This window comes from Diprion similis, chromosome 6 (assembly GCF_021155765.1).
Source record: "Diprion similis isolate iyDipSimi1 chromosome 6, iyDipSimi1.1, whole genome shotgun sequence".
In the NCBI taxonomy this organism is placed as follows: domain Eukaryota; kingdom Metazoa; phylum Arthropoda; class Insecta; order Hymenoptera; family Diprionidae; genus Diprion; species Diprion similis.
Genome location: NC_060110.1, coordinates 6,137,501 through 6,161,123, shown reverse-complemented (window position 1 = coordinate 6,161,123; position 23,623 = coordinate 6,137,501). Strand labels below are relative to the sequence as shown.

The 23,623-nt window shown below is 42.5% G+C and overlaps 1 protein-coding gene across 5 annotated transcripts in view; it reads left to right on the top strand.

Annotated features, from left to right (window-relative positions):
* The window catches only part of LOC124407118 (zinc finger homeobox protein 4), a 197,439-nt gene extending 178,374 nt beyond the window's left edge, over positions 1-19,065 (top strand). For 4 of the 5 annotated variants that reach the window (XM_046882957.1, XM_046882954.1, XM_046882956.1 and 1 more), the window contains one exon: positions 17,673-19,065. In XM_046882957.1, the coding sequence (XP_046738913.1) occupies positions 17,673-18,388 (716 nt within the window). In that variant the 3' untranslated portion in view covers positions 18,389-19,065. Of the gene's footprint in view, positions 1-2,040; positions 2,112-17,672 lie in introns of all 5 variants that reach the window. The other variant, XM_046882958.1, reaches the window with a different exon arrangement.
* Positions 19,066-23,623: the final 4,558 nt, after the last annotated feature.

Sequence of the window (23,623 nt, the reverse complement as noted above, 5' to 3'; positions counted from 1 at the left end):
TTATTCACATTTTTTATCAGGGCTCGAGCAGATAGAATTAATTGGCCAACCTGTCCGAACAGTGTTTCTGTAACAATAAAAATAATACCTCGAGAGTCTCTAGATAACGCACCTGTAGTCCAATATCTATTGCAATTGATACAAGAAAAACTAATGCAGTGTAACTCTAATTTGTCGAACTGAATTTCATCGTTAATCACTTCACATCACGGGATCAGAATAATTCGAAAACGTAATTAAAAAAAAAAAAAGACACAGCTTGAAAATCTCATTGTAACTTTGGAAAGATTAGATTCTTATTCCGTATTTTCAATACCAAGAGTCGTAAAGTGTTAATCGAATTTTGATAGATCCGGGCTATAATTTCGTTTATGGATGAATTCTCCCTTAATTACCAGAAGTAAATGGCTAAAAATAATAACTCTTCTATTAGACAGCACAGGTCCGTTAATTATAACCTACCATGACATTCTTTATTGAGAATCAACGCTCGACGCATTCTCAACCGTCTAGATCAGCCGGAATAAATTATAGAGATTTTGTGACAGGGTTTGAACGGCCTTCTGACCTCGCGTGACGTCAGATGTCTCAATCCAACCGATGAGCATGACATAATGCACTGCGCGGTGGAGGCGCGAAATTCAATTGTCAATTCGTAGCGTGCCGAAAAGAATTCGGTGTAGCATGAAAAATCTCATCTTTCATAAAATAATTATTTTTATAAATGCCATTGCCAATTCTTCCGACGAACTCGGTGCGCTTGATCGTTGGTGAACGGCGGTCCACGGTCGAATCGAGAGAAGCGCCGGGTCACATTCCACGAATCAGTTGAGGCGACCGATCTTTATCTCCCTCTTCTTCTTCTTCTTCTTCTTCGTCTCATCCTCCTCTTCCTCCTTCTTCATCTTCCTCTTTTTCTTCTTCTGGTTTTTGAGAAGTGTAGAGTTTTTTGTTGGCCCAACACGCTCGACACCGTGCCGCGGTTATGTATCGAGCAGCTGCACTCGTGAGAATTATAGCATATTTCTATTGTTCGACGATCCGCTACGTCCTGCCGTCGCGTTACCCGCGATTCGATACGACGGCATTATGCCTGTATAAATGTACGCCTTTAATACCTATCACGTGCACCACAATGGGTACGTTAAGATCTGTCTGTGTCTACTCTTCGCCACTGTCTGCGTGTCCTCTGACGTAATACTGTTAATTTCTATTTTACTTTATTTTCTAGGCTTCACTTCTTTATCACTTTTTTTTTTTTTTACTAATTGTTTCGCTGGATTATAAAATTTTCTTTCAGGATATCACTCGCTTTATGTATAAATACATATCATACATGCGTGTGCGTGCGTGTCGTGTGCGTGCGCCCGTCTTACCCCGGTCTGTGTGTATAATGGATGTTTTTTTGTTTGGTCGAATAGTATTATATACAAATATAAGATTATATGGTATATGCTGCTCGAATCGTTGAGTAAAAGAAGTTCTCAACGCAATTTTGTTATTGAAGGCGCCAACTAGAGCGTGAGAGTCTGGCCTGTTTTGGTCTCAAAGACGTGTATTACTTGTGTCCCATTTCATACGCCTTTGCCTGTACTGCGAGATACGTACACGTAGAAATGATATTTTTATTTCCTTTTAATTTTTATATTTTTCTTGTCACTGAACGTGCAGTGTAAATACCCGAAAGTTTCGCGTTATTCTCGTTATCGGTATCCGCGAATTTAAATTCTATACCACATGCCTTATATACATAATAATTACAATTATCAATGATCAAATTTGCCACGAAATTTAAATACGATTAGAATCAAATTGCCCATGGAGTGTTTTTGGTGCGTAATACGTGTCGTAATTCGTTGTGCAGGGAATGGAAATGGACGTAGAGAATATTGCAAAACCAAACAATTAAACAAACAGTAAAAAAATATATTTTTAAAAAACACTGAAGAAACAAAAAAATTTTACTTCTGTATAGTAGTAGATGTTTCCACCTCGAATTAAACCTTTCTCGGACGGAATAAAAAGAAATGCTTGTCATAGTTTCAGCAGTCCAAGTAGACCAAGCAGGCCTCGCTCTCACCAAGACTCAGTCACGCGCTGGCCGACAGCAGGTCAGTAACATTCATCAATTATTGCTAACGCCTACGTGTCGTCTTACGTCTATTGTACCTGTACTTGAGTGTGTGTATGTGTGTGTGTGTGTGTATGCCTGTGCTTAGGTGAATGGGAGATTAAATATCTTTCTCGATGCGTGGACGACGACCCGGAAAAATTGACCCTTGAAAACCTGGCAAGTAGCAAATAAAAAAAAAAAAAAAAAAAAATCGTAAATCAATGCAGTTAAATCTAAGTAAAATGAAAATAAAGTAGAAAATACTGCAAGGATAGATTTTTCTTGGACGTCGCTTGCGTGGCTTGTAATCAATGTGTCAAAGGACATGATAATTCGGTAGTTCTTTAATTTTACCTACAATGAAACGCCTAATTGCGATTGAAGTGAGTATATTATTTCACGTAACTGTCTATTTAACCTACGTGCGTACTGTATATTACATATTTACGATGTACTTACCCTGCTGAATTTATGCGGAAAAGTAGTTTCAATGTAGCCTAGGAAAATAGTAGAGTTAATATTATATTGCGGATGAATGTAATTTATTGCAGGATATTTTGCTTTTACTATCGATTTTCATGCCTACTAATCTACGTATATATGTGCAAGCTTACTCACATCTTGCTTCAAATTTTTCAAGTATTTTCCCTAGTGAAAATTCTGTACAAAGTTCTCAGAAAATATCCGAGATTATTTCTGCTTAGTTTTTTCTTGGAGTGAAAAATTTTTAAGACAGATTAATTTCCGCTAGTTTTCGAGCATGTGCAACATTTTTGCGTTCTGATCGATTCCATAATGCAATTACACCTTCTGCCGCTACTCGGATCAGCGATTTTCCACCAAAGTCAGAACCCAAGCCTCAAGAAACAAAAGATGTTACTTAATTACTTAAATCTCGGCTAATTTGAAACGTCGCGAAGCTCAGGGTAATTCGAGGGATTAAGTCTAGTCAGTCTTGTCAGAGGGGTGAAAACGAGCTCGGAAGTATCAGCGACCATGAAGAGGGGAGGGAAGGAAAATTAAAGTCGCGAGAGAAAAATGCCTGCAAAAAAAGAAATAGAGAGAGAGTCGAAGAGCATTAAACATAGGGAACAAACATAAGCGCGAAACGTGATCGCTGGTTAGTTAGGATTGTAATTTGCTTCGCACCCCGATTTTATGACGAAAAGATTATTATATGCACCCCGCCACTTGTAATTATGTACACACGCTGTATCCTCTGACGGTGAAGTGCATAAACTGCATACTAAACTTGTAAACTCAACCCTCTTGTGAGACCTTTTTTTCTAACCAAATTTTTTTTCCCCACATACCGAATTATCCCCTGCCACAAATTAGATCGGATAAACCTGAACTCGTAATTCGACACCGGCGTTCTTTCGTTTATTCTTTTTGTATTCTACGTTGCGTCGCACTCAATTATCCCCGCATTATTTAAGACACCTCGTAAACGTGGTATAAATAAAAAAAAAAAAAAAAAAAAAAAACAGGTAAATCAGCAAATCTCGACGAATAATGGAGGGAGATGAGAAACGCGGTGTAAAAGTTGAGTTGACGGTATTGTTTCCACCGAAGAGACGTAATTCAGCCGGGTTAGAAGGGTATCGGTGAAAGGCGGGTGGCCGTGTTTACCCAAACAGTTGGACATGTAATATGCATTCTCGCATTATGCCGACTACACGACGCCCTGTATAGAGACGCGCTCCTAAGCTCGGCGTGCCGGTGGAGATACAAAGAACTCGTCACGCGCCGACTGCCTGTTCATATGTGCCTAAAAATCTACATGACAACTGGGCGGCGTTCGCTCTCTCCGACGGGGGCTAAACCGGGTGACAAGGTCGCGCCCCGGGTTCAAATGACGCACACGAGCCTCGCGAGGTGCTGCCGACTCCTCTTCTTCTTCGTCGTCGTCGTCGTCGTCGTCTGCTTATTGCAGAAGATGAGCGAGCGCACAGGTAGCAGGACGAAATTTGGTTTTTCCTTTACCTTTTTCTCTTCTCGGTCTGCGAATATATTAAAATTCGAGAGGGATGATTTTTCGGGGTAATGCGCGCGTGCGTGCGTCTACCGTTATGGAAAGCAAGATGGATGGGTCGGCCTAGCGCGCTTTGAGGGTAGGTGAATGTGAAAAAAAAAGGAAGAGCCGAGCGAAGAAGAAAGGAAAAAAACGCCGCTGCACCCTCTGTGGCAGCTTTTTTACACACGGACCTGTATACGGCTGCAGGGATGTGTTGTTGTTATTATATTTTATTTTTTTCGCCATCCCCTTGCCGCTGTACTGTAGCATCGCACCCCAAATTCGGGTGTTAGCATTTCTCACCCCTCGATGAGCGTCGCGTACGTCTCGTGCTATTATTAAAAAAACGGCATTAATGTCCCGTCATAAATATAACGCGGTACCCTCTCGCGTGCGGAATAGCTTTTCCGTATACCGTTGCCTGACTCGAACCAAGGGCAGATCCGCAAGGCCTCCCTTCTTCATCCCCCGGGTAGCCCGAACAACCGGCGTGGCTAACGAAGTTAATAATCCACGACGCGCATTACCGGCCGCTGATTGGATCTCGGAAAGCGAAAATTTTTACCCCGTTGTCGATTTTAGTCCGCTCTCTTTTTTTTCTCTTCTTTCTTCCGCGCTGGCCGGCAGCTCTTCTTCGTTTTACGCGCTCGGTTACGCGGCCGCCGACGGGCGTAATAAAAAATAACCAAGATATACACCGCGGGCTACCCGTCTTTGCCCCACGGGAATATAACTCTGCTAATGTACCCCCGTGAAACCCCCCACCCCTAACCCAGCACCAGCTCTCTAACCATAAGGGAAACAAACCCCCGGTATTAAGATCTATACGCGTTCTGGGAAGAAATACGCTACGATTTTTGTTCCCTCTCTTACCGCCTTTTTTCTCTCTTCGCGAACTTCTATTTTATCCTGTATTTATTTTTTTTCTCAGGTTTTTTTTTTTTTTTTTTTTTTTTTCTTCTTTTGCTTCACGACTAAGGGTGAGATTTAACAAATATCACGCGATTTCATTCCGCTTAATACTTTGTTATAATTTCGTATGATTTTTAAACAAAGCTGCAGGCGTGAAAACAAATTTCAATGATACTGTACAGGTTTGCTAGAAGTGCTTCTTTGCAATTATAAAAGTATTAAGATCATCGTTTTTCTCACAGGGTTGTTTAAAAATTATAACGAACTTAAGAATTCACACCTGGTACGAAAATTTATGGCCATCAGCCGATCCGGTAAATAAAATTATAGTGAGCGTATCACAAACTTTTTTTTTATGACGTGAAATTCGTGTTCTCTAGCCTTAACCTGAAGGAGGAATTTCTTCTCAGAATTATGATGCATTAGCGATGTAGAAGTTGAAAATAAGCCCGAGACTCGAACAATCCAAAGTCGTACAAGCGGTTAATTAACGAGGGTTATAGATCAACGGCTCTGAATGAAAATGGAAAGGGGTTTCTCCCGGACTCCTTGATCGTATAAGGTAATATATATAAAAGCATACCATCGAGGAGCAGAGATGCATACGACGTGGGGCTCTTTTATCACATGAAAAAGAACCTGGAGAATGAAAAGAAGAGGTTAAGGAGGAGGAGGAGTAGAAGTAAAATAAATGAATAAATGAAAAAATACGATTTTGCAAGCAAAAGTTCGTTTAGCGAGTGGCGGTCGTATCGGGGCGGAAGGCTCGGAGAGATAGCCATATAGAAGAGAGATGGTCAGCGGATGAAAATGGCCGGGAGAGGCAGAGGTGCCGGCGGTGGGGGATGATTTAGTAATGAAGATATTAACGTGGCGAGAGAGCACGCCACGGAATACTGAGATTCAACTATCTAACTGCTAACATAACTCACGTTTATGCCTTCGTCCGAAGGCCGGCCGGCCAACAGCCAGCCAGCCAGCCAGCCAGCCAGCCAGCCACCCTCTCCCGACTGCCTTGGACTCGCGGCCGCTGGATTTTTCCGTCTCTCTCCAATCCGCCACCTCGCCATCTCCGAGAGAAAAAGGACTCGGACTCCTGTAAATTCTAATTACAATTTAATCCCGCAAAAGCCTGGACGATAACTATTGAGCGACTCCGTCCCAGCGATAAAAAGAACCGGTGACAGCGGTGGGATGTTGAAAAAATTTGTGATTCTCCGCAGAAGAGTGACCATTGTTCCTCGCTTTGGGTTCCTCTACTCTCTCAATATAACACTCACTGGCATTGATTCATATTTGCAGAGCGCATGATCCTCTCCGGCGTTTAATTCTGCGGCTGCAAAGCTTGGCGATAATTGTCCGCCGGAATCTGGTCTCTCCCCTTTAACTCGACATGCAAATACCCCGGGGTAGTTAGCTAATGGGGTTGAGAAGGTCGGTGGAGTGGGCCGCGAGGCTGGAGCGAGTTCATTCATTAAGGGTTGATGGGTTAATTGCCGGCTCACAGCATCAGCGCCGAGCCCCTCGAAACTCTTCCGCCCTCGGCCTCTCATCCTACGATGAAGCAACAGGTTGCGCAGTCCTCCCGTTGTCAACTTCCCGCGGTGCCGGTCCCCGGACCTGCAGCCGGCCTAATTAATTACACCCTCGTTTCCGTCTGTCTCTTCCTCCTAACGGGTTAATTACGGGATCCTTCTGCTCCGGGGCATTAGAGGCTCAAGGGGCGATCAATTCTCCGCCGTTACCACCTGAAACGCGTCCTGGTCCCCAGATAAAAAACCAGACCGACTAATTGAACGGGGTGACACGATACCAGACGACAATATGCGCAAGGTGGTAACCATTCTGAAGTCCAAGTGTAAACCATAGAAAAAAAAGTCACGTGAAGTCACGAATTAGTCTCAAGTCCTCAAGTCTTCAAGCCAGGCTTGCATCTAACCTCAGGAGTGATTACCCCCTCGAATGAGCCTTTGCTGCTCACGTCGCTTTTCGACACCTTGACCAAACGGCACGCGAGCGATCCCGGATCCTCAACGCGTTGTGGGATCGCGATAACGATAACTCGAGGCTCCAACTCCACCCGACTACCTAGCAGGCTGTAAATCCACCGACAACTATCTGCACCAGGTGCGAGCGCCACCCTGACAAGACCGCCTTGGTTGGGCCGATCATACGGCAGATAAACGGGCCTCGGCTAACCGGCCAAGACAGAAAAACCCCCTTTGACCACCGTGACGTTGACACTAAACGGACCCTCGGTGAACACCTCGCGATATGGGGCACCGCGATGCGCACCCGACTTTGAGAAATTCGCGAAATATAGTAACTGCATGCACAGATATGGCCCAATTCTGATTTCTGCGGTCTGTTTTATGACCAATCGATAGCTGGAATATTTAAGAAATCTAGTAATCGCAACTCTGGCTTCGTGATACTCGCTTTAGTCTGGCTAATGATTATTGCGTAGAAATGAGTTTATGACGATAATGGGAAGTAGTCTAAGTGATCTTTGATCAGGGTGAATCCATGAAAAAGACAACAGAAACTAAGATAGCATAGTTTTTATTGAACAATGAATGGGTTGTTACAAAGTTCACAGCAAAGCAGTTATACTAATTTAAATTTTTAGCACCTTTTAACTTTCCAGGAACGAGGCTACTTTGTAATGTAATAGATATTTTGTTTAGAATTGCCATGGTCATATTTAATGCTGAGAATCGAAATTGACTTCATTGACTCCTTCCTGGAAACTCACATGCCCTGTAATTACCAACAATCAGAAAACATTGCTCGTTTTGTATATGGACCATGAAATGAAAATGGTTTTATTATTCGCAGTATGAAATTTTGTAATCGCTAGTGTTTGCAATTGAGCTGATGTGGTAGTTGAAAGAAGTCGGGAAAATTGACGAAACCACTGAATGTAAAAAAAATATATTGTTACATCAAATGGCTGGAGAGTAAATTCAATTTATAATCACAGGTCATTGTCCCGTGGCTCCTGGACGACCTCCTCGAGTTCGATCATTAACTCATTAGCCAAGACGGTGTTTGCCTCGACAGCAGTATCCGGCCGTCCTTCCCGGGGGTGATTCGGGGCTGCCGACGCCTAGAGGAAAGTTCTCCGTGACACGGAGGTCGGGACTTCCGGCGGGCAGCTTCAATTCGGTCAATCCGAGGTGTCAATCTTTCATTGTGAGTCCGTAGGTGTCGGCCGTGAGAGAGAAGGAGGACGCGATTCGAGTCGAGGCGTTATAGCCGGTCGGCGGCCGTCGATGAATCTCAATTACGGGAGACGGCTGATAATTGTAGGGCTTCTTAATCCGTCTGCCGACACTAACGCCCTACTTTCCATCCCCCTCTTACTAATTACCGCGCCGTTTCCCCTGTAGCCAAAGGCCGGTTGGCCGGCACTCGGGAAATCGCGCCTGAAGGCAGCCCCCGAGTCAAGAAGACCCAGAGGTGCGACACCCCGAGCCTCCCTAGAACTGTCTGCGCTAATTTGCATCTGAAACCCAGCGGCGTTTCGAGAGAGGTAGAAATTTTGTTCTATATTCTTTGATTTTTTTTTTCCCTCGCTTATTTATCTCACTGCATCTTCACCGTATTTCGCGCTGGAATGAATTATATACCGAACGGGGCGGTCGGAACGCTGACAACGCTGTGAATATTAATGGCACACGCCTGTATATATATATATACCTACATAACTTTGGCAAAGAAAAATATTTGAATAATAATTACCGAGCCTGGCCCCTCTTCGCTTCTTGCGGAGTCGAAGCTGCGACGACGATGACGACCAAAACCAAAACCAACAACCCCCTTGTTACACGGTATAAAAAGGTTAGCTTTAAGCAGGAAGAAGGGTCGCCGAGAATTTTCTAATTAGACGACCTCACTGCACCACCCAAGGGGCGCAAACAATACTTGACAAATAAAAAGTAAGAAGTGAAAAAAGAAAGAAAGATGTCGAGGGGCGGAAAGGGAGGGGAAAAGGAACGAGAGGAGGCACTTCTACCGAGCACGCTTCACCGCAACCTGCAGTAGGATTTTAATAAATCTCAGACTCTCCTTCCCCGCAGGGGAAGCGGGGGCAGGGCAGTAAAAATAGGACTGAGGGATATTAAAAAGCACAAAACGTGATGGAAAAAAGAAAAAGAAGAAATGCAAACAATGGAAATAATAAGAGGGACGCCGAGACAATCTTAAGGAACAAAACCCCGAGTAACGCCACTAAGTAATCAGAGTATAAGAAACAAAATAAAAAAAAGAGCTTCTCGCTATAAAGAAAAAAATGAAAGAATTCTGCAAAAACTCCAAATCATTAAAATTTTTCATCGATATTGCACTTCGCACGATATCTTTCTGTCCATCCACTTTTCCAAGCAGAGTAACGATCATTCCCTGAAAAAGTATTTGCCGAGAGAAAACCAGGGGATGGGGGTTAGAATTTGATTCGTAGCGAGTTGGCTTGGCTTTCTCTCTCGCCGCGGATCTGCCTAACAAGCAGCTACGTACTCGAGAAGTTCTCTTGTTCGATCGCGCCGACCCGGGCTGACCCCTTATCCACCCCTGGGGGCCGCTCACCCCCGTCGCTGTTCAAACCAACCACCCCTGCAGCCGGTCTCCTAACGATGTGCCAACAAATACAAGCCGAAGATAAAGAAGGCCTCAGCGAGGAGCGTAAGCAGATTGAGAAGTAGGGGGTGTAAGGGGTGGCTACACCGGCTTTCACATAAACCGTATTTTTTCTTTATTCTCCTACTACTTCTTCTTTCTTCTTCTCCTTCTTCTTTTTCTTCTTCTCCTTCGTCTCCTTCGTCTCCTTCTCTTTTACCAAAGGGGTTCCTTACCCTCGACCGTCGCCACCCTTTAATTATATCCCGACTGACAATTATTTTTAACGACCAGCCGATACCTTAACGACTCTTAATTCACCATGACACGCGCGGTTCTGTACGACAGTCCACGTCTGTGTCTGCGTGTTATATTATACGCGATCGAGAGACAAGGATGAGAAAAGAACCAACTCGTTTATTACAACTCCTACAGTATAGGTAATACACTTCGGTTTCAAGCTGTTATTATTCGTTTCAACTATTTCTGCGTATTTCGTTCCCACTTCCTGCGTGGTGCAGCGCTGCGAAATCACAGCGTACAACAGCGTTTCCCAAGAGCATATAACCGGCCTCTCGAAGCTGAGGGAACGACCGGGTGTTGATCGTCGTCGTCGTCGTCGTCGTCGTAGTCCCCCAGCTCGCTGGCTTATGGCTGGCAGTCGGTGTAGAGCAGCATTTAAATAATTAAAGATCCGGACGGACAGCCTTCTATTAATTGGATAATCGCGAGACCGTAGACGGGGTACGGGGGGCGGGGGTGGGGGGCGATAATGATTTTATCGTTAACAACCGCCCGCTTCAAAAGGAGCACGGGGGGCGGCGAGGGGTGATGAGGGGGTCGGCGGGGGTGGGTGAGAGACAATTGCAGAGATAATACACGGCTTCCTGCCTGACACCCGGTGATACCAGCCGCCAATCAACCCGATGCGTTACGTGTGTACGTCAGGCATACATGCTTCTATAACAAATCGCCACACTGCTGCGTCTCTCTTCTTCTCTCGCTCTCCCTCTCTCAAACAACGCTGTGTACATTATACCGCGGTGTTATGACGATGTGTACACACATGTTTACGCTTTGCCCACCTACTTTGCCGCGGCATTCACCGTTTTTGATTTTAATTTTCTACACTACGGCTCTTTACATTTCATTATAATCTGAGGTGGTTTTTTTCGTTTTTGAATATTCGTTGTATTTAACCTTTTATTTTGGAAGATTTCAACATTTTTATCCCCACCTTTTTCCCTCCGTTCAATTACTGTATTTTTATCGTTTCAAGTTTCGTTTTTACCACGTATTTTCGATATAGATTTCTAGTGCATTAGGGTGCTCCTTGTTCGCGATAAGAATCTATAGTTTTGATTGATCTTCCAGAAAAAAATCGATGTGTATCCAACGTCTGATAAAGATTTCGCGATTAGAATTCAATCGAAAGAAGTTTTGTAATTAACGGAAGTGATTATAGACCGTAGTAGTAAATACATCTAAAACATCGGTTACGTACGATGATTGTGAGCTAATTTCAAGGGCCAGAAATTCATTCATGTTTATTTTGAAACTATCTCCTGTGATAAAGTACACCTATTCTAGTAATTGGTACTTATGTCATGTCAGATAGTGGTGAGTAAGAAGTAGGAAAGTATGTAGAAGCCACACCGAGAAAAATTTATAATCGACATACAACTGAGATATTACAATGTTCTACAGTTCTCACAGGAACCATAAATATTTAATGTACCTACTAGTTGGAATCATTATGAGAAACAAACACTGTCAGGCCAAGCTCTCTAGGTTTGATTTTTTGTTTTTTTTTTCTCTCTCTCTTACAGAACACATATCGATGCCGAATGCAAATTTCTTGTTATATCGAAAAGTGTATAAAGTAATTCTGAATGATAACGAAGAACAAAGAAAGCAAGTATAAAATAGTGAGAAAATAAAAGAAGAGGGTGGATAATAAAATACCTCCGGTTAACGACTTTATTCGAGTGATAAATTGAGAAGAAGATGTGTGCCGGGTCGGCTCTCCCCCTCCCTTCCTCCCTCCTTAACTGCGACGTGTTTGCCGCGTGTGAACACGCGTGTATATCACGTTATTCCCGGTGGTTGGATTAAGGCCCGAGGAGCCGATTGATAGGGCGACAATTAGCCGTACCGGAGTTTATTTTTAAACATCCCACGACATCCTGGTGGAGCAGAGAGAGGGAGAGGGAGGAAGAGCGAGAGGCGCACAAATACGATCTCGTCGACCGTGCGGTGCATGGGCATCCTCGAAAGGGGCACGTAGGCGGGTGCGTCGCGGGTATCTAGGCCCCCTCTTATTTACGAGTCTTGGAGCGATAAAGTCACTAAGGGACTGCAGCGTCGTCTCGGAGAGGCCGGGGGCCGAGGGCCGGTCCCTAACACGTTCACGACCCGTTTGCATAGAAATGCCGGCATTTGTTGCCCGGCTATCGAATTCGAGTGATTCTAATTTGTCCGACGGAGCTGCGATAGCGGGGCCCCTCAGCCCCCTGACCCTTTCCTCGAAGGTCGCCGACACCCCGGTTGCGCGGTTAATTAATACAGAGAGGTGATTCCTTGCCATGGCACGCATCGCATCGAGCCTGGAATTAACAAGGGATTTTTTACGAGCTATCAAAATCCAGCCACGGTCCGGAACCTCGCGATGGATGCAAATGCATCTTAATTCCGACGCCCTTCCTTCGGGATCCACCCGGTACGCTCGCCTCCGCTCCCCGTTCTTCCTCCTCGCGATGAAGATGTTCAAATCCATTAACAGGGATTCCTTGTACGCCTCTTTCGAGGATCGATCTTTCTCGCTATCACGGAAGACATCCCTGTCTTTCAGGTTTTTTTTTTTTGCTTCTTCTTCTTGTATGTAACCTTCGTGTGTGTAGATTCGGACTATTTTTTACTCTCTCTTTTCGTTTTTCTCACACTGACCGAATTCGCGATACTCGTAAGATTCTCTTTTTGATCTGGTCATCTCCAGCGTGATTCGAAAGTTTTTTTTCAGAATTTTTCTTACAAATACCAATCTTGGTATCAACTTCAAAGAATAATCAATCGCCATTTGGCGGAGAGTTTGCGTATTAAAAAAGTTTGCATTATTCATTGCATCAAAAGTTACGATGCATTAAACTTCACTAGAATGCAATAATTCAAAAACGTCATTTTTTTAGATGCGTCACTTTCGACGTCGAAAAGCGATAAATAAAAAATATACACAGATATAGAAAAATAAAAAATTCGCATAGTTATTCCAAAATAATTAAAGACCCCAGTTCAGCAAACTTCGATGTTTGTGGATACAACTCAGTACTTGCAGCATTTCACGGAAACTCGATATCATCAGGATGCAACTGTTAACGAGAGTGAATACTTGCATGATTCGAGAGGTTGAATATTTTTCACAGGGAACATTGACGGGCCCCGATCTCGTTGCGATTCCGGGACCGTATATAGCGAGCTCTCGCGGTGCGAGATGCGAGGATCACGGCAAGTAAACCGACCCCCCCCCCCCCCCCCCCCCCTCTCCTACCACCCGCCCTAATGGACGGCGAGAAGCCGAGTCAACGAGTCAACGTCTTCTCTGGATTGTGATTGCAGTATAAGTATATTGCAGTCCGCACATCCATGCGCAGCGCAGCTACTACTAGAGGCGAGCGGCGCACGCCGTCCGCGCAAAGTACTGCGACGGCGCATTCCTCGCGCGAACGGGCCCAGAGCGAAGGGGGGCGAAGGCCCCGGCGCATGCACACAAATGTAGAAAGACGGAGAGAGGCGTGGGCGAGAGAGCATTCCACTCGCCGCTGCGCTGTCTCTCGCTCTCGCTCCTCGGGCCCCGAGAGGCCCAATCGTCCTTTTCCACGCGGGGCCGGAGCGTCGGGTGTTTCACACCTCCACTCGGCCGGGAATTAGGAAATAAATTAGTGCGGGACTAATTCTGTTATCTGGTCGACGGGCGACGGGCGAGACTCGAAGAGACCTCGGAGAGCCGAGCTGATGGTGATGCTGCCGCTCTTGCTGCACGCCAGCCGGAGATCTCAGTCGTAAAAGCGATACCTTCAGGACTCGCTCTTCCAACCTCCGCTGACCAGGGCACGCGTGAATTTATTGATTGCTAATTAAAATTTACACCATCCATCCTGGGACTCGGCTGCGCATGCAGCTGAAAAACAATTTCAACCCTGTACCGAGATCTTCACTTTGTGCATATCTGGCCGCGCTACGCGAACCTCTCCTTCTTTCAGCAATTAACGACCCGGTCTCGATCTGACTAACCTCAAGGATTTCGGACTATTCCAAATATCCCTTTCCAATTAATTCACGAGTTAGCACCTCTCAACTTCCGCGGAACCGCCGAAAGATACGAGTCTCGGTTTTTGCACGGCTTTTGCAGATTGGAGAACTTTTTACACTTTCTCGCGGTAATTTATTTTAGTACTATTCGTCACGTTAGAATGGTCGTTATAAATTGACGATAAGTTAAGTTAAACTCTGATTAGAAAAGGTGACTTATTTCGACTCGCGAAGAACACACTTTACATCTGTAGTTGACTGAATTCGCAATTGAATAAATTCGTCTTTAAGACAGTAAGGTGAAAAAGAGTATGTGAAACCCCATAAAAAAGTCTTTAACCCTTTCGGAAAACTCTGGGAGCCAATCAAGGATATAGCAAATTTTTCACTTCAAATTCATTCGTGATTCAATCGAGAATCCTGTCTACGCTAAGAATGGATATTTCTTCAAATGCAAGAAAACCGTTTCGAAACGAGTACAAATTGACGCAAGTATCGCGTACCTATCACAGATTTACATTGGGTATAGACAGCTCATTTTCACGTTACACGGTGATGACTGTGCGGTACGTGCAACTCTTGCAAATCTCTTCGTCATCGTGAATCCAAAAATTTCACCATCGCACACGGAATTCCAAGCAAGTGTTTACCTGCAATTATACATGCACGGCAGTGAACCCCTCGATCTTTCTCGACACCGTGATACGACGAAAAAAGTTTATACATATCATAGACAGTTGGCCGATCACAAAAAATCGTAATCCCTACTTCCACCGTTGGTTAATAGTCGTCCAGCGAGGAGTTCAACACTCGTTCGAATCAGTTGGGTCTTAGATTATCGTAGAGTAAGGATCTATATTCGCTCTTGTAGTGTTTCGTATTGGGCTCATGGATGGGGGAACCAGATCGTAAATTCCCGGGGAACAAATTTCCAGCACATGTAGCCGGCACTCAATCTCTGGAAGAGGGACTCTCATTGTCAGCGGGACAAACAAAATCCGCGTTTCTTCCGCAGTCTGTTTATAGCCAGTCGAGACAAGAGAACTAAAGTCATGAGCAACAAAAATTTGAGAACCGCTGCGCGTGGGAGCAGCCTGCAAGACAATCATCAAAGTCCGTCTCGTATTCGGTGTCTCACACATATTTGGACACATTTTAACGGAAACGTTCCGCGGTTCGGCAAGTGGCGGTCCTTACTTCCTCCCTTCCCTCCTCTTCTTATTCCCCCCAAGATTGAGCATGGGATACGATGGAGTTGGCCTGGGGGAATCAGAGCCACTCAAAGAAATAACCAGCAGTCATTAACCGTAATAACCGACGCCTCAATCGGTACGTTTGTTTCAAGAGCATCAGCGGTCCGCAGCCTCTCCTTCCACCCTTCTCATCCCGAGCTCACGAGATCCCGCAACGATTAACCGAGCTATGGCTGTTCATACTGACTTGCCCCACGGACAAACAGACCGCGAACTCTCAGGAATGGTTCAGTGCACTTGGAAGTGACTGACTTCGAACATGATTGTCACTTGAGTCTGGGCTCAGAGATTTTCCAACGACTTTGCATTGACTTAAACTTGACAAAAAGTCATCAATAGCCAAGTTTAGATTTACATTCGAATTTGGTATCGTTGATGACCGGCGGGTGACCGTCAGGTAACTATCTTCAATTGCAAACGAACTGAAAACTTTAAGGAATGGGTACGGGTTAAGTGACTTTGAACCAGGAGTCGCTTTCCAATGGCTTGAACCCGTACTCGAAGAGCACTTGAAGTGACTTTTAATTGGCTAATTGAATGAATTAGAGAACAGGAAAGAGTTCAAATGGTGACAAGCGCCGAAGTTGATGAGAGTAACGTTACACGATCTTGTTGATATTTCCGTCTTAGGATCAGTGCAGGACTCCATATCGGGCTGCAACGAGTCGCTCGGCCTAACGTGTCTCAAATCGTTTCCCACTACTATTAAGCGCGCCCGTAACACTCTAAAGTGGCCCTCAGCCCAGCAAGACATGTGTTAGTGAGTTGTTATTCGGTTAGTATACACACCGGCAGTAACTGGGAAGTTTCAAGTGTAACGCTGTATATGGTGCCTACGCCTCTCTCCATTTGCATGCAATTTAAAGCGTCGTAGCCGTTTGATGAGTTGATTAACCCCCGAATTTTTACACCTTTCGCCTCATCGCGTCCCCGTGGATTAACACCCTGGTGTTTTTTATCCGCAGCTTCGCCTCCCTCGATTCACCCAACTGTCCTTCTTATCTTTGATACTACTCGCTCCCTGCGGTGTCTCCCTAACGTTCATAATTACAGTAGAGCGACCGAGACGGGCTGAGTGAATGAGCAGGGCTATCATTAACGCTTCCTGCCTCATAACTGCTCATCACTCACTCATCTGGACCAACCTCACCCACCGAGGACGACCGCCTCTCGATAATTCTTCCTCGATTCGATTTTGTCATTCCTGAAAAAATGGTTTTTCTTTGGTTTTATATTGAGAAAATTTATTTGTAAGTGTCGCGCTCTTCTCAACCAACGGAACCAATTTAAATATAGCTATACACGTACTTTTGTTTCTGCTAATTGATCAATTACGAAATTAACGCTTATTCTTGTTTCATCGGGAAATTATTAGTCGCCATGCTTTGAGGGAAGCATTGACAAGACTCGGGCTTCCACCGTTCCCTCGGGTGTATAAATAATTTAATCGAAAACGTTGAGTCTATCTATACATGCTTCAGTGCCGAGGAATTATCCTGTCAATGTGATTCTGCCCGCGGCTCGCTAATAACTGGCAATTTACTTGTCCCCTATCTAAACAGGTTTCTGAATACATTTTCACACCGAAGTTAGTTAGCCGTAAGTACGTAGGTTATGATGAAGGAACGTAGAAACAAGAAATTTGGAAAAGTCACGTCACGGTTATTAATTTCTCCAATCGTAAAATCAGTCTGCAATTATTTACTCTCTAGTCGCTGCGAGGCGAGACAAATTTTTTGACTTTCGAAGTTGTCGCAATTCACTACGATAGCTGAGTGTAAATGCAAGAACTTTAATTCGGCATTCGGAAAGAAGGGTCAAAAGAAATGGATAGAATTTACAAATGGGTAAATCGTTGTCGGATTTTCACTGAAACTACACAATCCATAAAATTTTATTCATGTTTATTTAATCATGTACATGTAAATATAATTTTTTCCACAATCGACCTGAGTCCAGTGAGTGTAAAATTGTATTATGGTAAATGTTAGCGAACGCTGGAATATACTGTAATCCCAAACACTTGTTAGTAGCAAGTTTATAGCTATTGTGACAATATTTTAGGATTGTCTTCGGAGATCTGTCCGGTCAAGAACCGGATTAAAAACCTAAAAGTTTAATGAATACGAACGTTCTAATTAGAAAACCATTTTTTTAAACTATTGGTATCACAGCTTATGATATTTGAATTTGCACAATATCATTTTTACTATAAAGTTATACCTTTGGTACAAATACCACAAGTGGAAATTTTTCGAACGGTTTCTTTTTTCTTTTTTTTTGTTTCTATAGTTTTGTGAATCAGGTAAACCGTTAATGCTTTTCGGAATCCAGAATTGCATTCGGAATATCGAACCATACATCCAAGCAGCCAGCCCCGAAACACCGCCAGACTCTTCCGCTCGAACCCCGAGCCTTATAACTAAGCCCAGACCTTCTTCTTCTCTGATTCCAGTAGCGACCCAAAGTCAATCTGTCAGTCAAGGCTCCGGAGGGCCGTTGATGTCGCTGCAGGTGGAGGGCGGAACGCAGGTCCAGGTGCCGCGGGCGTTGATGCAGGCATTCCTGCAGCAGGACCCGAACCACCCTGGTCTCGAGACAGTGCGTTTGCCGGGTGGTGACGCGGGGGCGGCGATGCCGCCGCACTGCAGGGAGGTGGAGGCGGAGCTGTGCCTGGTGTGCAGACGTTGCGGCCGAGCCTATCCGTCGGAGTCGTCGCTTCTGGCGCACCAGCGTTCGTGCTACCTGGGCCACCAGCAGCGTCGAGGAGCACTGCGGCTGGTGCAACAGCGGTTCGCGTGCACTCTGTGCGGTGACAAGATGAGCGGATCGTCATCCTCGCCCTCCGCGTCGACGTACCAAACACTGGTGGACTGGCGACGGCACGCGGAATCGCCTCAGCACCGTGGACACCTTGAAACGGGAGTGCGTTTCAGCCCGGGGATTCAAGTTCAGGGTATGAATCCGCTCCCGGGAGAGGAGGTGAACCCGTTGACGGACGAGATGGAGGACGTGGTGAACCAAATAACGCTGCTGGCGGCGCGGGCGGCCGCGGAAAGCACCACGACGACCGGAAGTGGCCAGGGCGCCAATCAGGACAACAACAACGGACCGGAAGCTAAGCGGCAGAAGCTGATGCAAGAGGTCGCTGCATTGGCCGGAGCGCGCTAAGACGCCACCTGGCGAACGGGGGTGTTTTCGTTGATCGCCTTCGACGCCGCGCCCCGTTGCAGCCCCATTGCGACCCTGTGAGGTAAAGACACACGTCTCATGTACCTATCACCCATCCAGCCATCGATATGGCGTTTGCCTAGTTTAATGCGACGCGTAGAGGTGCGGGGAGTGGTGGCTCATCGTCAGCCGTTTACCCTCCCCTCCAGCCCTCGCATACGGAAACTTGACTTGTCTGACGAGAAATATCCTTTCTCGTTTTCACGCTGTACACCATCAGCCGCAAGCTTATGTCTGCCACTGACTACATCGATGTTGCGATATACATAGACAGCCTATGTATGTGTAATACGTATGTACGGTGTGGAAGACAAAAAAGAGAAAAAGAACGGAAAAAAAACAACAAAAAAAAATATATAAACGACAGCCTCAACTTGTGTACTGTAACAAAACATTGCACCCTGTGTAACCTTATAAAATTCAATTACATTATACGGTAACGTGATAATTGTCTGTTATTTTTGTAATGGTTAATTCGTTCTTCGTACCGCACTCAAGAATTTTCGACGCCAGCGTATGTATACATATATGTATATATATATATATATATATATATATTCGTACATATATTATATATGTATAAACATATATAATTAATGTGAATCTCCTACACGTCACGGTTGGGGAATGATAATAATAATAATAATAATAATAACAACAACATTAATAATAACATTAATAATAATAATAATAACAACAACAATAACAATAATGATACTAATAATTATGATATCGATAATAATAACGTAGTAATAATGATATTTATAATAATGATGTAATGATGATGATGATGATGAGAAACGAAAACGAAAAAATGATTAGACCGAGCTTGAAAGCGAAGGGGGGATAAAATGTGGAATCGGATCCTGAAGCTAGATGCAAAGAACGAAAAATTAATGAAAGAAAAAAAAAGAAAAGCGAGGCTGGGCAGACAAACGTTCCTATGTAAAGTAATAAATGATGTTGTACTACTGTTACTACTTACTAATAACACTAATACTAATCCTAATACTGCTACGCTATACTACTACAACTATAAACTAACTATTAAATGCTAAATCGTAAAACAACAACTACTGCTACTACTCCTACTAATATAATAATTACTACCACTGTACTACTTGTAACGTTACGTGAATTACTATATTTATTTGCCTACGCCTATAAACGCGAATACGATTCGGCAAGATATTTGCGGTAGGTATATATGTCTATGTATGTATGTGATTGTATATGCATATATGTATGTACGTTGAGACGCGAGTATAGGAGCAACTATTACCAAGAAAAAAAAAAAAAAACAACCGAATCGATGGTTTGGAATCGTTGATCACGAAACCATGTTATAATAGTAGTTCAATTAATTCGAATCATTCGTTAGCAATCGAGCCCCCGAGCCCGGTTTATTAGTGATCGCAAATTCGGCGAATCAAATATGTATATGTATAGTGTGTGTGTTTAGAGATTATAAGTCGACGAAGAGAGCGAGTTAGAGAATCAAGATGAAGCGACTCGGAAACCTGATTAAGAGAGGGAAGGTTCTCTTTAGCTGGGAGAGAACCGAGCATCGTGTATAATCCTAAGTCAAAAATCAAGTCGAGATTTTCATATAAATTACCTAAACGGCTTTTAATCGCAAGCGTACCGTCTAATTTATGTTAAAAAAACGCGGAAGTCGGGAGTCGCGCATTCCGACGGTCATGATACGCGGGAAAATTCAAATGTCGGATTTCTTGGGAGAAAACGGCTCTCGATAGAAGGGTGCAAAAAACCGCCGCACTTATTTTGACAGGGAAAAAAAATTAAACTAAAGGAAAACGACACACACAAACAAAAATACAGACGCACGTAACCTGTGACACACAACACGGACACAAGCCTCCGCACACACAAAACCCAGCAACATGGTTCCTATATTTAATATTTAATAATATAAAAAATATATATTTAATAATAAGAATAATAATAATAATAATGATATTAATAATATTACTAATCACCGTAATAATAATGTTTAAATAATGATTAAAAATGAGTATTTAAATGGTAAAACTATCTCTATAACTGAAAGAATAATTATATATACCTATATACATATACATATATGTATACTTTTGTATATATATATATATATACATATATATATATATACACACACATATATGTATATGCACATGTATATATATATATATATATATACGTATACACACACAAAAATCACTGTTACGTGAGCGAGAAACGGTTATGAATTTTCACAGACACACAATATACATTATACTGTGCACACTACTCACAATTCACTCGCTATTTATTATGGTAAATAATACACACGCATATGTATGCACGCATATATATAGACATAAATATATGTATGTGTGTGTGCGCGTGATTATAAATTGTCGAAACAGGAGTTTACCTATTAACTACTGCTAATAGTAACAACAATGACACTTATAATACTACTACTACTAATAATAATAATATTATTAATAAAAATAATAATAAATAATTAATAACATACTAAATACAACTATTACAATTAATGCAACTATTACTACTACTGCTACTACTACTACTACTACTAACCGGTAAGTGACGTGCGTCTTAAATGTAGGTTAAAAGTAAATTAAAGTTAACGATTACTCCGATACTTTGATTGATAGAAACATAATACACGTAACTATGCCGGCGGGTATATAGGTAGGCATACATACGTATATATATATATGTATGTATAAAATACACACATGCATGCACATGCAACACACGCGCATACACGCAACAAACAAGAGATTTTAATTTAAAACAAAAAAAATATATATATATATATATACACATGTATATACATGGGTATATATAATATGAGATGTTGTAACGTTATACTAGAATCCTCGCGGTACTGACCGGAAGTATGCAACGAATCATATTTCTGGAAGTACATATACTTACCTGCTGCTGCATAAGTGACGGCACAGAACAATGAAGTCGGATCTGACGCCACGTGGTCACGAATGACTAGGATATTCTACAACAATAATAAAAATAATAATAATAATAATAACAACGATAACAATTATTATTATTGTTATAAATTAGTAATTTTAATTATCGTGTAAGTAATTCAAGGGTTAAGAAGAGGGCGAGATTTGAGAACGAAAGTAAATCATGAAAGCAACAACAATGGAAATTAAGTGAAGAAATTGATAACCTATTAATATTAATATTAAACTGCAAAGGCATAAAAAAAAAAGTTGACAAGTAATAATTTCTAATCGTAAGCTAAGCAACTCGAGGTTCCTGTCACAAATGCTTTCCTACGTCTACATATATATGTATGTATAAATATGTATATATGTATGTACACATACATTGGATTATACACATATATATGTACATATATTATATGTAATAACGTTGGTGACGACTATTATTATTAATATTACATTTAAATTATGAATATTATTAAAATTACGATTACGGAAGATGGAAACAAAAATATATTACTATTATAATATTATATATATTCACATGTATGTGCAGTCACGTAATGATTATATGTATATATATATATATGCGTACATATTCACTCAAATGCAAACACTTAACACACACAAACATACATAAACAGAAGCACAGAAAAAAAACACGACAGTATATAATATACAGGACGTTTTTTATCAAATAATATTAAACGTATATATACACGTATATATGTATACGTATGTATATTTATATATTCACCCGCGTGAATTGGATATTCTATCCACGGATCGTTCATAGTAGATTGGGGGGGTAAGATTTAAATAATTCCCAAGAGACGACGAGCTGAAATAAGATATATAAAAAACAAATTAATGAAAGAAATGATACTAATAATAATAATAATAATATTGGTAGTGATGCTTTTTTAAGATATGCAAGCGGGCCGTGTTTGACAAGAGTCAAAGAAATCAAACGCTTCTGAATTATATATTTATTAACTACAGAAGTCGGGGTCTTGGTTTTCTCCTCTTATTTTTTTTATTTTTATTTTTTTCAGTTTATACAAATATATACATGTATACTTATACGCGTATGTATATGTATATATATTTATATATACTTACATTACCATATATACATACATATATGCTATACGAGAGGGAGATTAAGCGATTAGTGATTAACAATGCAACGCCGGGCCGCGCGTCTCTGTAACCGATACCTCGCAGGAAGGGCAATTAACCTAAAATAATATAAAGAAAAATAAAAAAAACTCAATTAATTAAATAAGACAAAACGAAGAAGGCAAGGGGAAGAAAAATGATAATTGACGGTCTTAGGACTAAAAACTACCTAACTAATCTAATGTGTAATTAGCGTGTATACAAAAACAAATAAGAGAGCAAAGTGCGGAAGAAGTATGAAAAACTGAAAAGAAAAAACGAGAAGGAGTAATAGAAAAATAATAATTATCGAAAGCTTTATTCGGTCAAGATTTTCAATCACGATTATTGCCTCGCAATTTTTGTGCGATCCAAAATGACAAAAAAGAAACAACAACCCAACACTCTCCACGATCTAGTATATCGTACTTTTGTACACGAATACCGCACGTTGTTTGCGAAAAATATTACCCGCCGCTTCGGTGACTTCAATCTACGCGCTAAAATCAAGCCAATATTACGTTTCAGTAAATGAATGACGAGGGTCTAATTACTTCAAACGGGAACCGAGTCAGCGTCAACCAATAGCGACTGTCCGTTTCCAGCGCCACCTGGCGACGGCGTCCTGCGGTCACGTGACCGTAGCTCACGGTGAAACGTGATTGGTCGGAACGGTGACTCGCGATAATTCAACCGCTGCCATAGCCCACGATATTTTCGCTGACGCATAAATGTCACAGCTTTCCGCGGAGACACACTTAGCCGCCGAAGGCATAAGGCGTAAGCGGTGATTCGAATACATCCCGTATAGCGACGCGTCTAATTGGTCGATGGAAGTGATTTGATTAACGTCTCTTCGATTTCGCGATGACCGATCGTCGTTTTTGTATCTATAAAAAATACGAGACGACTCAAAAACGCGCGCAACCTTGTCGCTTTCATTATAATTATGACGGATCGACGAGAAGTCCCGATTTACACACACTCACACACATTCGAAGTATACGTAATATGCGAGTAAGTCAGCGGG